We start from the raw sequence: 14606 nt of genomic DNA, 5'->3' as shown, positions 1-14606 counted from the left end.
TTAGGTTCTACATATACTTTATTTTATAATGAATTATAAATATATAAATATTTAAAAAATAAAGCCATTAAAAACTTATAAATTAAAACTTGGACCTTCCACACTGTGAATATTTCTTTTGCATGGTGTTTTTTAGGCTTTCCAAGAAGTTTTTCAATGTTCTCTGCTTGGATTCACTCACGGGACAGTTGTGCTACAAAAGAAACATTGCATTAGCTTGCATGAGTAGGCATCCAAGTCTCTCCACTACGTCTGTCTGCTTGGTCAAGCTCACGTGGCCTGAACAATTGGCAAACTGGGACCTCCCGTCGTCTAGCTTGATTGGGAGTCCAGCAGGATGCTACTTCCACTTGCAGAGCTGGTTACTGTAGCACCAACCCCTGCCTGCCTTCAGGGTGTGCTACAGTCTCTGAACAGTGTGTCACAGCTAGCAGAGGCTCAGAGAGAGTAATGTGACGTGCAGGCTCAGACCTGCCCGGTGCCACTGCCTGGCCACCTGGACGGTGACGAGACAAGTCATGTTACCCTCCTGCCCACGGAACAGCTGCAGCTGTTCTACCGCTTGGCCTCCAGTCCAGTATGAATCTCAGCTCTACCACTTATTAATTGCATAGCTTAGGACAAACGACTTAATTTATAAAAGCTTCAGTTCCTCTTTTTGTAAGGTGGAGACAATAGTGCTTACTTCATAAGTTAATTAAGAGGATTAAAAGAAAATGTGTGTTGTGCCAGCTCCTATTCATTAGCTTTCCTTTTAAATGCAGCAGTAGGCAGGGTGGGGATGAATGTCCCTGCCCTTCTCGAAAGTCAGGTCCTCCACTTGGCATTAGACAACACCCACCGTGGCTGCAAGACTTCTGGTCCCACTCTCCCTCTTTCCTGTGGCATCCATTCTCTCTTCTTACTGGATTATTCCCATTGGGATACTAACATGCTGAACAGACCCCACCTTCAAGAACTCTCCTCATTCTGCAACTGCCCTTCAACTGCGATTCCATTTCTCTGCAACCTTATAGCAAAACACCCCAAAAGAGTTTTCCATACACACTGTGACTTCTTTATTACCTCTGCCCACCCATCCTCTACTGAGCTTACTCCAGGTGGGCTTTCATCCCTCCTCTCTATTTACATAAGCATCACTGATGGCCTCCATCACGCCAGACCTGTGGCCATCACTCTCCCTCCATCTCACTTGATTTGTCAGGATGTTGGACAAGGTCCATCCCCTGCCCAGGGGTTTTTTCATTTCCCTTCAGGGATGAAACCACACTCTGATTTTCTCCCACTTCACTGGTAATAATCTTCAGTCCTCCTCTTCCCTGAACTCTATATATGCCTCTGGGATGGGGCCTTGGATCTCTTGCTTTCTCTATTTTCTTTCATTTGTACTTTAGCACTTATCAGAGGACTCTCCATTTTATGTTATGAGCTCTGACTTCTCCCCTAAGCTCCAGCCTTTTTAACCATTTCCACTTTGTTATCCACTCAGTTTTGGGGGGATGAGGCATAGTACTGGGGTTTGAACCCAGGACCCTGCACATGCTAGGCAAGTACTCTACCTCTGAGCCATATTCTCTACTCGGTACCTTGCATTCATTATGAACAATGTTGAACTCTTTCTCTGCTCAGTCTCCAACCCTGCTTTGCCCCAGGTCTTCCATGTCTCTGTAAACAGTCCCAGCCATCCCCAAAGGAGTTCAGGTGGGAACCAAGAGGGTACCTTTTATTTCTTTCCCTCAACCCTCACAATTGACCTGTCAGCAAATCCTTTGGGGTCTATTTTTCATTATACCCCACATTGAACCACCTCCCTGGTCTCAGCCTCACTAGGCCACTGTTATCTCCAGCCTGGTCTACTGTGGCAGCCTCCCAGGAGGCCCTTGGCTCTTCACTTCCTACTCAGTGGATTCACATGGGAGCCAGAGTGACCTGCCTGAACCCGTACAGGTGTTTCCACCATACCTGGGGCAGGATCCAAAGGCCTGTGTGAGCTGATCTAGTAAACCTCCCCTCACTTGCTCTGCTTCAGCCACACCTGAAGCTTATTTTCACCTTAGGGCCTTTGCATAGCTATTCCTTCTGCATGTAAGTCATGTGGCCTGTTCCCGCACTTAATTCAAGTATCTGCTCAGAATATATCACTGACTCCTAAATTAACCCCCCTGCTCCTATGACCTATGTTCTTTATTCCTATATTTTCGTTCATAGCCAGTATTATAACCAGACATCTGATTCTTTTGTCTAATTCCCCCACTAGAATATTTCATGAGTCCCTACTCTGCCCCCCAATCTTTAATGCTGCATCCCCAATGCCTAGGCCAGCACCTGGCACTTGTAAAGCCTCAACAAATACTTGCTGAATGAATGGGTTCATTGATCAAGGGCATTACAACTAATAAGGAGAGTCATTTACAAGAGAGGCTGCTGTCCACCAGCAGCCACAATCTCAACCCACCAGTAGGACAGTGTAGCTTACCAACTGGGCCATGCTTCGGAGGTTCCTGTAGAGTCCTCTCAGGAGTTTGAGAATGTCAAGTTTTCCATTTTTGTTCAAACACCTAGACACCGGGTGGTCTTGATAGGTCTGCCGAAGCACAGTTGTAGCCGTGCAGAGGATTTCCTTCTCGGTTGTGTTCTAGGACGAGAAATGGCCTAGATGAGCCATGTGCTACACTATTTTGAGCATGGGAGAGAGATTTTTCCTCCTTGTTTCCTCCTCCTAGGAAAACACATGGAGATGAATTTGCTCAACTGTGGAGCTACATTCAAGTCTTTCTGTGACATGAATAAAGGCTGGTATCAGTCATAAATCTCTATAAATAACCTCTATTTATTACCTGGAAATGCAGCAACCTTCTCCTCTGAACCTCCAAGTTTCTCTTCCCTTGGAGAGTTTTGCTGAAGGGGTACCTGAATAAAGTCACCAAGTAGGTATATGGCAGTGGGGATTTGAATGCAGGGCCATCTGGTGCGGCGTCTATGCACCATGAGAGATGCCCACGTGAGTTCTTAGGTGCTTTCATTCTTACAAGGGGTTAAAATCCAGCTTTCCCTGGAACCCAACATACTTGTTGGATAAACAAATGCCTGTCCTTGGCCTGCACTGCATAGCCTTTTCTACGTGACCCTCCCTGTGAGATAGAGTGTGTGTGTGTAAAAGGCATGGTCCAAGTGAGGAGTTCAGGCATGTCCCCATGCAGCATGAGGTAGGTGCCCAGTTCTGGGAAAGGTGCCCAGGAGTCTGGTCTGGGGAGATCAGGGAGGCTTCTTGGAAAGACACCATTGAGCTAGGCCTTGGAAAGAGTTGCTATAACAAGGCTTGGACATAAAATGGTATAGAGTGGATGCTGGCAGTGCTGATGTGGGTCTGGCCACATGGCTCTTCTTGGGGACATTGAGCCTTAGAAAAGGGAATGTACAAGCAGCAGAGAAGCTAGAGAAGCTCTTGCTGGGAACCTGGGAGAGGAACTGTGTTTTAGTCTATACCAGGCCTAAGTGTTCTCCCATTTTCCATTAAAGAACACAGGCACAGAACCCAGAGTGGTCTTAGCTTGGGCCCAGTTTCTTTAACTGAGTCTGATGAAAAGCTGCTTCTAGCCTCTGCCAGGACATGCCTGGGGCCCCTGTTACTCAAAGTGCGGTCCATGAACCAGCAGCATGAACATCATCTGGGAACTTTTTAGAAACACAACTCCCCGTCCCCTATCCTGGACCCACTGAGTCAGAGTGTGCGATGACAAGATCCCCTCGGAATTTACATGAGAAGCATCTGAGTTCTTACAGTTGTGTTTACCCCCCTAATTATCAAGGTAATGTAACATTACCTCATTCATTGACAAAATTAAATTCATTCAACCCACCAGCCAGATATAACTACTAATATATTTTGGTAAATATCTTCCCAGGTTTTTTTTAAACACATTTTTCCCCAAACAGGAACTAACTGTTTCATAATCTTTTCACACAATATACACTAAAAACATTTTCTAAAGCCATTTAAGTCTTTTAAGAAAGTGGGATTAGGAAGGGTGCGCTGACACATGCCTGTAATACCCGCGATTTGGGAGGCCAAAGCAAGAGGATAGAAAGACCGAGATCAGCCTGAGCAACTTAGTGAGGCCCTGTCTCAAAATTTAAAATATAAAAACAAAAAGGACTTGAGATGAATCTCATTGGTGAAGAACTCCCAGATTCAAACCCCAGTACTGCTAAAAAAAAAAAAATAATAAGTGGGACCAAGAACTACATAGGAACCCACTGTTCCCATGTATTTGTACCATGATTTGTCAATCTTCTAAGGTAGCAGTTTTTTGCTTCTGTAAATAATGTAGCAGTGAGTGATTCTGCGTTCATCTCATTTCTGAAGACTAAATTCTAGAAGTGCAGATTATATTTTAAGGTTTTTCCAAGAAGACTTAGACCCAGACTGAGGCACCAGAACCCCAGACTACACAGGCTTCTCCTTTGCCATGTGGGGGTTGGGGTCCCAGGGCCAGGCAGATGGAAGAACACTTAGTGAACCAGCTGCAAGTCACTCCTGGTCTCTGACTCTAGTTGCAAACTGAGAGCAGTGCCAGGGGCTCAGGGCTGTGTGGTGAGCAAAGAGGGGCAACACCCTTGCTGCTGGAGAGAGAACCTGAGATCCGAGAGGGCAGAAAGAAGAGCCCCTCTGCTTATTTCCTCATCAAAACCTAGTGAGACTTTTCTGGAACTTTGGCTTGGAACCTGGGAATTAAATTGCCTATTAGTTTAAACCAGTCTATAGCTACATCATATAGGAAAAAAAAAAAACCCTCTAACAATATTTTTCAAAGAACTTTCTAAAAGTAATTAAGATAAAATTGTAATTGAAAAGAATCTGCATCAAATGGAAAAATTTTAAAGGAACTAATTCTAAAGGCAGTTTTGGTTAAAGACCTTAAATTTTAGCTTATTGGTTTTGCCGCCAAAGAACAACACTCCACCCCATCCCTGACTTCTTGTCATCTGCCTGTGGAACTTTCTGCCTCAGTGGGTCTGGCAGTGGCTCACAGAGCATACTTTGACAACCCAGCACACTTTGTAGCTCAGACCTGCTAAAAAAGAGACTCAAAATGTGACCACTGGCCCCGAGGGCACTTTTCCACTGAGCTACATCTTCAGTCCTTTTATTTATTTATTTTGAGATATGGTCTCTCTAAGTTGCTTAGCACCTCACTAAGTTGCTGAGTTTGACTTTGAACTTCCGATCCTCTTGCCTTAGCCTTTTGAGTTGCTGGAATTACAGGTGTGCACCATCATACCTGGCCAAGCTACTGGAATTCTTGATTCCCAAAAGAAATCAAATGAATATGCTTGGTTTTAGAAAGATATTGTGTTTGGGGAACACAAAGAAGTAGCTTTTCCTACCATATACCACTTTGTGGGATTTTGAAAATAACACTCTTTCTCCATTTAGAAACATCTTAATATATAAGTAGGCAGTGCTGAGTGTTTGAGGGAAAGAAAAGAATGGAAAAGTGAGGTTGTCAATTCCAGCAGGACGAGACACAGTCTGGGGTAAGGTTGTGAGATGGGTTAGCATGAAAGCAGCCACACAGGACACCCTGTGTGTGAGAACTAGGAGTCAGCAGGTGGGGAGGGGTCATCTAGATGCAGCCCAGAGTCACAGGGGGACCTCCTGTGACTGCTGGACCTCCTCAGAAGTGCAGATTATATTTTAAGTTTTTTTCCAACTGCTGGGCCTCCTCAGAATCATCACTTCTCTACAATCCAATCTGTGACTTTAATCATGGTTATATTATCTTATATTAACACTCTCCACTAACTCAAGAGCTACATTCCAATCAACCTTCAAATCACCTTCAAGATCACTTTCATATCCTTAAATGTGGAAGCTGAGGCTCTGAGAGGTGTGAAGACTTATCACAGACCATACAGATAGTTAATGGCAGAACTGAGGCTAAAATCTCAGGCTCTCTCACTTCTAGACCCTCCTACCTCCATGAGGGCCAGATGCTGATGAGCTGGTCCCTTTCCTTGGCTTTGGTACAGCCCTCTCCACATGCAGCAAGCCATGGGAGAACCCAAGGCACAATCCAGGGACTCTTGGCTTCCAGTGGGTACCATATGGGTTGGAAGGACTTAGAGATTTTATATATATATATAAAATTATATATATATATATGTGTGTGTGTGTGTGTGTGTGTGTGTGTATTATCTTTCAGAATCTTATCCTGCATCAGAGTTCAGAATAATCTTTAGTGAAATGAGATAGTCCAGATAAAAGGCTGAAGAAGAGTTTTCCTTGTGGAGTAGGATGGGCCCTGTTCATGGCCTGGGTGCTGAACAGGGGCTTCCGTGCTGGCCAAGTCAGCCCTTAGTTCACATGGCAAGCAGGTAGCTAAGGGACCACTGGTGAATTGAGGCTTTGGGGCTTTCCTTCTCAGTTGTGTGTTTCCATGAAAACAGGAACTGAAGTGCACAAAGCTATTGATATGGCTGTAGTCATGTGTTTGTCAGAGAAAATGCACTATCAGCTGTCACATCTATCTCCTCCCACTACAGATGGGGGGTGGTGAGACTGCAGGAGGCAGAAAGGCGAGATGCCCAAGCAGTAAGAAGCAGGAATATGTTGGACTCTATCTGGCAGGATGGCGGTAGACAAGGCTGCAGGAGCTTTGGCAGGACCAAGTAAGCTGAGGTCTTTGGAGAGCCAGCCCCAGATCCCAGCAGACTGCTAGGTGACCAGGCTGTGAGAGAGAAGGGGCTCTGGCAATACCTTCTCTGTTGCCATAGGAAGTCTCTTAGACAAAGTGAAAGAGCCCTCAACCTGTAATCTCAATATCTGTTTTTGTGAGAGTATTTGGTTCTCAAAACTGCATGGGCCAAAAAAAAATTCTCCCATTCAGCAGGCATGTATTGAGTGCCTCCTGTGTTCCAGGTATTATACCCAATGCTGAGTTAAACCCTAGAGAGCTTTTCTTTGACAAGATCTAAATTAGGATTACAAACTCCAAGTTTTCTATTATGTATCTTCTAAATCAAGTGAAACCGAAAACTTCAAAACACGCTTAAGAGTAAAAAATCAGAATTCCGATTATATGAAAACATTTAACACCCTATAATTAATTTGCGTCTGTTCATTTTTCATTAAAGAAATGTTCCATTCAAACTTTTGTGGATAGCCCTCCTCTCCCAAGTCACTCATCTGCCAAAGCAGACCATAGAACAGCTTCTTACCTTGGGGACAGCAAAGACGTCTGCTACCATCACCTCCATGCATGTAGTCTTTGGCACAAGCAGGAACGAGAGAGCAAGAGACAGAGTTAGCCTCCAACAGGACAGAGAAATCCCTGATAAGCATTTCCTACTCCCTCACATTGGGAAAACTTCCCAGACTTCCCCAGAAGAAAGTGCCAGGGAAAAGTCTTGCTATGCTCCCTGCCTGGCCACCAACATCCACTATCAATTTCTCCCACAAACTATGTCTTTCTCATAATCTGGAACTACCCACGGCATCACCAGAACATCTGGAGAGATGGTACCAGATAGGCTACTCACCTTTTTCCCTGAGAGTGTGTTCAAAGTTTTGATGATCTCTTCTAAGGTAACGTTGCATCCGTGGGTGAAGTTGCCAGGGCATACTAGGAGACAGAAGAGAGTGGCAATCAGCAGGGGGGTGAGACCCATCAATAGGTGTCTTTTGGCAGTGACAATGTGAGACGATTAGTTTATCAGGGGAGGCTAACAATGCAATTCTGACAAAGATATCTCTATATATAGATTTAAAATTGCTGAAACCAAAGGAAAATAAGTTTACATTGGAAATTTTCGTTACACCAGATTGTCAGTTATTTGAGGCCAATCAGCGCCTCTCTTCCAGGAGAAAAAATACTTCATAAAAACAGGTAAAATGTTCCTGTGAAATCAGACCAGTAGGAAAATGAAACCTTTTTTTAAAATTAACTACAAAGTTTCAGCATAGGAAATTACACCATAATTTGCTCTGTAGATTAATCTTATCAGCTTGGGGTTGTTGCTGGCTTTTTACTTTGCATAGAAGGAAGAGGCCACAGGTGTCCGAATTTGTGTTAGTGCCATCCTCCTGGGGAAAGATCGAGTAATGTCAGGAAAGTTTGACTTGCATGGTATTTCTACCTGGCTTCTTCCAGGTATGGGGGGAATCTTGGAAACTCTCCTGTCATGGGAAAGCTGACCTGGGTTCTTCTCTGAGTGGAAGAATAACAGGCCCAGGCCTTCTCCTGTCCTAGTACAGGACCTGCTGTTTTTGCAGTGAGGGACAAGTAACATCAGGTGGGGCCCAGGTTGGGTCCCACCAGGTCCTTTAAGGTCTATACCAAGAAGAAGGCCCTGGGCAAGGTTGAAGGTTGTCTATCCTGAGGCTATCATGTCTTCAGTGAGGGACAAGTAACATCAGGTGGGGCCCAGGTTGGGTCCCACCAGGTCCTTTAAGGTCTATACCAAGAAGAAGGCCCTGGGCAAGGTTGAAGGTTGTCTATCCTGAGGCTTCAGGAGTGACCACTTTTTAAGAGAAACTTGAACACATTCCCAGCTACTTAGGAAAAGGGACTACAATCTTCCAAGTCACCCATCAGTTCTCTTTGTGAATACCCCGTCACCCACATGCTTTCTTAATCTAATTCTTGTGACTCTGGTGAGGTGAACATTGCCTCACACTGTTAGTCAGCCTAAAGACAAAAATTGTGTATTTATGGCATATGAAATTGTTGTTGTTTCGATTTTTTTTTTTTTGATGCTAGAGACCAAACCCAGTGCCTTGCACATGCAAGGCAAGCACTCTACCACAGGCTACCTCCCAGCACTTTTTAATTTTTATTTTGAGACAGGGTCTCACTGAGTTGTTCAGATAGGCTTCTGAATATTTTTTTTAAATGTGTGTATTGTGGAATTGCTTAAGCATGCACTAAACACAGTATTCATTTGTGGTGAGAACACTTCAAATCTACCTACAGTCCATGATTTTTAAGAATACAATGCATTGGGGCTGGGGTTGTGGCTCAGCAGTAGAGCACTTGCCTAGCACATGCGAGGCCCTGGGTTCGATCCTCAGCACCACATAAAGATAAGTAAATAAAATAAATGTATTGTGTCCAACTACAACTAAAAAATAAATATAAAAAATACAATGCATTGCTGTTAAGTATATGAGATATTTCGTATGTTTTGACCAATATCGCCCCTGCCTTCCCTCTCTCTCCTCCTGGTGACCACCATTCTACTCTGTGTCTGTCAGTTTAACTTTTTAGATTCCACAAGTAAAGGAGATCATGTGGTATTTGTCCTGGACCTGGCTTATTTCCCTAAGCATGACATCCTCCCAGGTCATCCACGTTGTCACAGGTGTCCCAGTAGCCTTCTTTATTAAAGCTGAATAGCGTTCTGTTGTGCACATGCAGCTTTGGAACTTATTGCAGTGTCTCAGGCTCTGTGAAGTTGAGACTCTGGAAAATGTGTCAGGAGGATCCTTAGACCTTGTTCAGGATCCTTCTCTTGGGACCATGCAAACTCGGTGCTATGACTTCTGACATCAGCTTCCTGCAGTTGTGCCACAATTCACAGTTAAAGGCACAGCCTTCCACAAGACCACCCTCCTGCAGATACTGGTTGCAAATTTGGGAGACCTCATCCCCCCCTCACTTCTGATCATCTGGCTACAAATTTGGGGGTTCCCACTACGCTCTCAGGTTCAGTAATTTGCTAGAATGACTCAGGGAATCATGAAAGTGCTACATAAAGTCATAATTTCTTTCTTTCTTTTTTTCTTTCTTTCTCTCTCTCTCTCTCTCTCTCTCTCTCTCTCTCTCTCTCTCTTTCTTTCTTTCTTTCTGACCTGGAGATTGAACTCAGGAGTGCTCAATCACTGAGCCAAATCCCCAGCTCTTTGTTGTATTTTTTTTTTTTTAGAGACAGGGTCTCACTGAGTTGTTTAGGTCCTAAGTTGCTGAAGCTGGCTTTGAACTTGCAATCCTCCTGCCTCACCCTCCGAGCTGCTGGGATTACAGGTGTGCACCACTGCATCTGGCACAATTTTTTTTTCTTTAGAACAAAAATGTAAATGAGAACAAGCCCAAAGAGGAGAAGTGGAGGGTGAAGTCTAGGAGGAACCCAAACTCAGCTTCCGTTATCTTCTCCCCCATGAAGTCCCAGAGCCTCACTTTCTCAGCTCCTCAGTGTGTGACAGAATTCAGAGTATTTCCGAATCAGGGAGACTTCCCTGAGTGTTGGTGTCCAGAGTTTTTCCTGGGGTTGTGCTGTGCAGGCATGGTTGATTGGACCACTGGTCACTCAGTTGAACCCATTCTCTGGGCCCCCTCCACTGGCAGAGGCCAGACCAAGACCATAGTCTCTCAGTGGTGTGGCCAACCTCATCTTGATTCGTCTCATTAGCAAAAAGTATCTCGGGGTCCATCAGGAGTCTCTTGACTGGTGCAAATGATCAGGTCCCACCATGAATAACAAAGATATGCCTATTGCTCAGGAAATCCCATGGATTTAGGATTTTTTCCAGGCACTAGTGAAAAAGAATAACTGCATTCTTTATTCCAAGGGGCGTAGCCATTGGACCAAGAGCCAGACCTCTCTGAGTGAAGTCAGGGGAGAGTCTGTGAGAAGAACATGAGGTTTCTTGCAGGACAGGTGGGGACATCAGCTCAGATTAACCCTTGTGTGGAGTGAGGCAGGGTAGCGGCTCAGAGTGAGCAGAGGAAGTCTGTTCAGAGCACTGCCACGCTGGAGGAGTCCTGCTAAATAGCTCAGATTCTCAAGGAAAGGCCAGGCGGCAGAGCCAGAGCTGGAGGCAGTCTGGGTTCTGGAGCATCTCAGAGGCAGTGGGAGGTGAGTCAGAAAAGGAATATAATATGGGAGCCTTTAGCTCAGAAGCAGAATACTGACTGTTCTGTTTGTTGAATGAGGCAAGAGAAAAAAGGATGAACTTTGGAAAGTAACCAGAAGTTTCCCTTCTCAAAGGGAAGAAAGTGGCTGTCCTGCCCTGCAGTGACAGCACCATGGCACCTGTGAGTGTGGCCGGCCAGGCAGAGGTTGGGAAGATGGATGTCTGCACCATCACAGACAGAGAGGACAGCAGCAGCTATCACCACGAAGGAACCACCACGCCAGCGGGAGTTGTGGGCAGTGACTGGTGGGCAGGTGGGCACCAAAGTTTAGGAGAGAAGCAGAAAGACGCTCCTGGGCTCTGGCAGTATCCATCTCAGACCCTTGCCCTTGCCCTTGCCCTTCAGACAAGCTGAGAACCAGCACTAGCCTCTCCCTGGCCAAAGAACTTTCCACTCAGACCCTGAAACAGCAGTCAGTTATTGATTCTGTGACATGGGCGGATCACTAACCTTGGGCCTCAGTTTCCTCAGGAATGGTGTCGCTCTTCCTTTTGGATTCCTTTGAGGAGTGAAGGAAAGATTAGCACTTGGCACAGGTCACTCTTTAAAGGGTGGCTGTTCCCAGAGGCTGCCCCAGCTCACATGGCTAAGAGAGGAGACTCAGCTCCACAGCCCATCAGGCCTAGTTGCACTGTGTCCTCCCAAGATGACCTTGAGCATGCCCTCAGCATCTTCTGTACAGTGTGGGGGAGGGGCAGCTGTACTTGGCTCTTGAGGTTGTTATGAAGAATAAATAAGTTAAAACTTAAAGTACTTAGAAAAGTGCCCACATACGTGAGCCCTCCGGGAGTGGCAAGATTGTTATCATTAGTCCTCTCTTGGTTGGCCAGATGTTAGCAAATCCAAGGCTGGACTGGGCAACGGAGCCTCATGGATGCTACCCACACTTGTCCCTCCCAGGTGTCTCCTTGTTAGCCTGTGGATCCCTGTCCTTGTTTCTGGTGAGTTATGATTGTTACTCTGCAGCCCTCAGACTCTTGTTGCTGGATTCCAGATAGGAAATACACACTGCCATGGATGCTTTAGTCAGAACAGGACTTAAGCAGGTGCTATAACTGTGTTGGGAGGGAGAGGAGCAGTCTCCAGCCTGGGCTCTGGATTCTAAAGAGCTGACCCACAGGGGGGGCCCTGCCTCTGAGGCTATGTCATTTACCCCACCCTACAGGGCTGCAATGTGGGGATGCTGCCCCAACAGCCTCCCATCACCTACAAAACTGCTCCAGGAGAAAATCTTATCTCCCCACAGCCCAAAGGAAAAGAAAGATGGTGATGACCTCTCCTCTCCCATCCACAGCTCGTTAGAGAAGCCAGTTTGCATCCAGACCCTCGCTTCAGGGAGTCTGAGAAATGTCACTGTGCTCATTCAAGTCTGCAGTATTGGAAGGCACCCTAGAAGGGGAGAAGAACTGAGGTTCAGCAAGGCAGCTGTTTCCCTGCAGCTGTTTCCCCCCCTCAGGCTTGCCTAGGCAGCCATCCCCACAGCCCCTGCCCAACCTGTGCCCTGTGGCTCTCACCTTCCTTCCTCTTCCCTTACTTAGGTGGCAAGAACCCTGTTCAGCTCCTAACAGGCTTATTGAAGAAATGATAATTCTGTGCATGAATGATGTTTAAGTGGAGATTGGAATAAATGTATTTCTGTTAGAAGTAGAGGGCTGGCAGGGTGGGGACTGGAGCCATGGCAGGGAGTCATCCCTGGACAGAGAAGCTGGCATGGCCGGACTGGAAAAAGCGCTATAGGAAAGAATACTGTGGATTTGTCAATGAGCAGTTATATAGTGTCTAGGATTGAGGGCACCCAGCTAGTTCTGTCCTTGGAAAAGCTACCCCATCCAAGCATCTCTATAAAACTGGGCTATAATCCCAGTGGCTCAGGAGGCTGAGGCAGGAGGATCACAAGTTCAGAACCAGCCCCAGCAATTTATTGAGGCCCTAAGCACCTCAGTGAGACCCTATCTCTAAGAAAAATACAAAATAGGGCTGGGGGTGTGGGTCAGTAGTTAAACACCCCTGGGTACCTAATCTCTGGTATTAAAAAAATAAATAAATAAATAAATAAATAACCTGGCCTAATTATTGGGGTATGGGGCGATTGTGTGAGGTAATACATAGAAACTATTTGCATGGTGCCTGGCGAATCAAAAAAGCCAGCTGTTGATATAAGCAGCAGCATTTGGAATCAGCTGAATCCAGATTCACCCAGGGTGAGGAAGAGTGGAGAATCATGGGGCCCCAGGTTCCTGGCTCAGGGAGCTGCCCTTCAAAAAGATGGTGGTTTAGGAGGGCAGGTGGTGGTTTGGAATGGTAAATTGAGGTGTGACCACAGATCTGAGCATGGAGGAAATTCTTAGTCTATAGACTAAGCTACAGGGGGAAAATGTATCGTCAGGGGTCAAGGGAAGAGCAGGACAAGAAATGACGTAAGATACACCAGAACACTGGGAGGTAACGAGGCAGAAGAGGGGGCAGCAGACCTGACAAGAGGCCCTGGGCAGGGCAGGCTAAGAACCCAGATATGAGAGTCTCAGAAAGGAGAAGCAAGTGGTCAGCACATCAGATGGTCCTCATAGGTGAGGCAAGATAAGGCACAAGACTGTCAGCTGGATTCAGCGATGGACTGATAAGTGGTGACATCTGTGAGATGCTTTCCGAGTGCAGTGAGAACAGATGCAGGCTGGAAGGAGCCTGTGGTGTGTGAAAGGCAGACTTTGCTGGGGTTCAGGCTGCAAGGGGGATGGAGGCCTGGTTTATAGTTGCATTTCGATGGAATCTTCTGGAGCACAGGCCTCCCCAGCTCAGCAAATGGCAACTCTATCCTTCAAGTTGCTCCTAAAAATCTCACGCACCCACATCCAACCTCCTCACAGCCTCTGCACTGTGTTCAGACTTAATGATATAATATTGTTGGAGGGATATGAGGGTGTAGGGATGAGACGAAATTGGCCTTCAGTCACTAACTGATGAGGTAGGACAATGGACGCCAGGAAGTTACTTTTGTAAATGTTTTAACTTTTCTTTTTTCCTTTCTTTTTTTGGTACCAGGACTCAAACCCAGCAGAGCTTAACCACTAAGCCACATCCCCAAACCTTTTTAATTTTTGAGGCAGGGTCTCGCTAAGATGCTGAGGCTGGCTTCGCACTTGTGATCCTCCCGCCTCCCGCTCCCAAGTTCCTGGGATTATAGGCGTGCACCACCATGCCTGGCTTAAATCCTTCAACTTTTCTATAATAAGAGACTTTAAAGCCTTAAAGGGGCTGGGAGCATAGCTCAGTGATAGTGTGCTTGCTGAGCATGGGCCGGGCCCTGGGTTCAATCCTCAGCACCCCAAAAAGCAAAACAACAATAACAACAAAAACTTCTATGGATAGCAAACTTAAATGTATTTAATATTTCTTAATGTCATGTACACCTTTGTATGTATTTATGTCCATAATATCTTACATATTTATGTAAATATGTGTGTTGATATTTACATTAATCCATACATACTCTCACACACACATCTTCCAGAATGTTCCTACCTCTCACTCCCCCACCGCCATGTCTCCTCTCATTTCCTGCCTGGATTTCTTTGGGAGCCTCATGGCCCACCTTCCTTACTTCTCACAGCAGTCAGAATGGTTCTGTCAAAACCTGAGTCAGAGGGATTCCCTAAGGGGGGGATGGGGTTGGGGGGGTGGGGGTGGGGGGGG

The 14606-nt window shown here is 45.9% G+C and overlaps 1 protein-coding gene across 1 annotated transcript; it reads right to left on the bottom strand.

Annotated features, from left to right (window-relative positions):
• Positions 1-7858, bottom strand: Il4 (interleukin 4). The gene is made up of 4 exons (XM_048783489.1): positions 7543-7858; positions 7222-7269; positions 2477-2635; positions 1-193 (listed from the first exon to the last, which is right to left on the bottom strand). The coding sequence occupies exons 1-4, from the start codon at positions 7669-7671 to the stop codon at positions 83-85; spliced, it is 447 nt and encodes a 148-aa protein (XP_048639446.1). The 5' UTR covers positions 7672-7858; the 3' UTR covers positions 1-82.
• Positions 7859-14606: the final 6748 nt, after the last annotated feature.

This window comes from Marmota marmota, unplaced genomic scaffold (genome assembly GCF_001458135.2).
Source record: "Marmota marmota marmota unplaced genomic scaffold, marMar, whole genome shotgun sequence".
NCBI lineage: Eukaryota > Metazoa > Chordata > Mammalia > Rodentia > Sciuridae > Marmota > Marmota marmota.
This window is presented reverse-complemented; position numbering and strand designations above follow the sequence as displayed.

Coding starts and splice junctions, on each gene's coding strand:
- Il4 (XM_048783489.1), bottom strand. CDS start 7,671: ATGGGTCTCACCCCCCTGCTGATTGCCACTCTCTTCTGTCTCCTAGTA. Junction 2,636..7,221: donor ACGTCTTTGCTGTCCCCAAG/GTAAGAAGCTGT, acceptor TTCTCGTCCTAG/AACACAACCGAGAAGGAAAT. Junction 194..2,476: donor TCCGAAGCATGGCCCAGTTG/GTAAGCTACACT, acceptor TTTCTTTTGTAG/CACAACTGTCCCGTGAGTGA.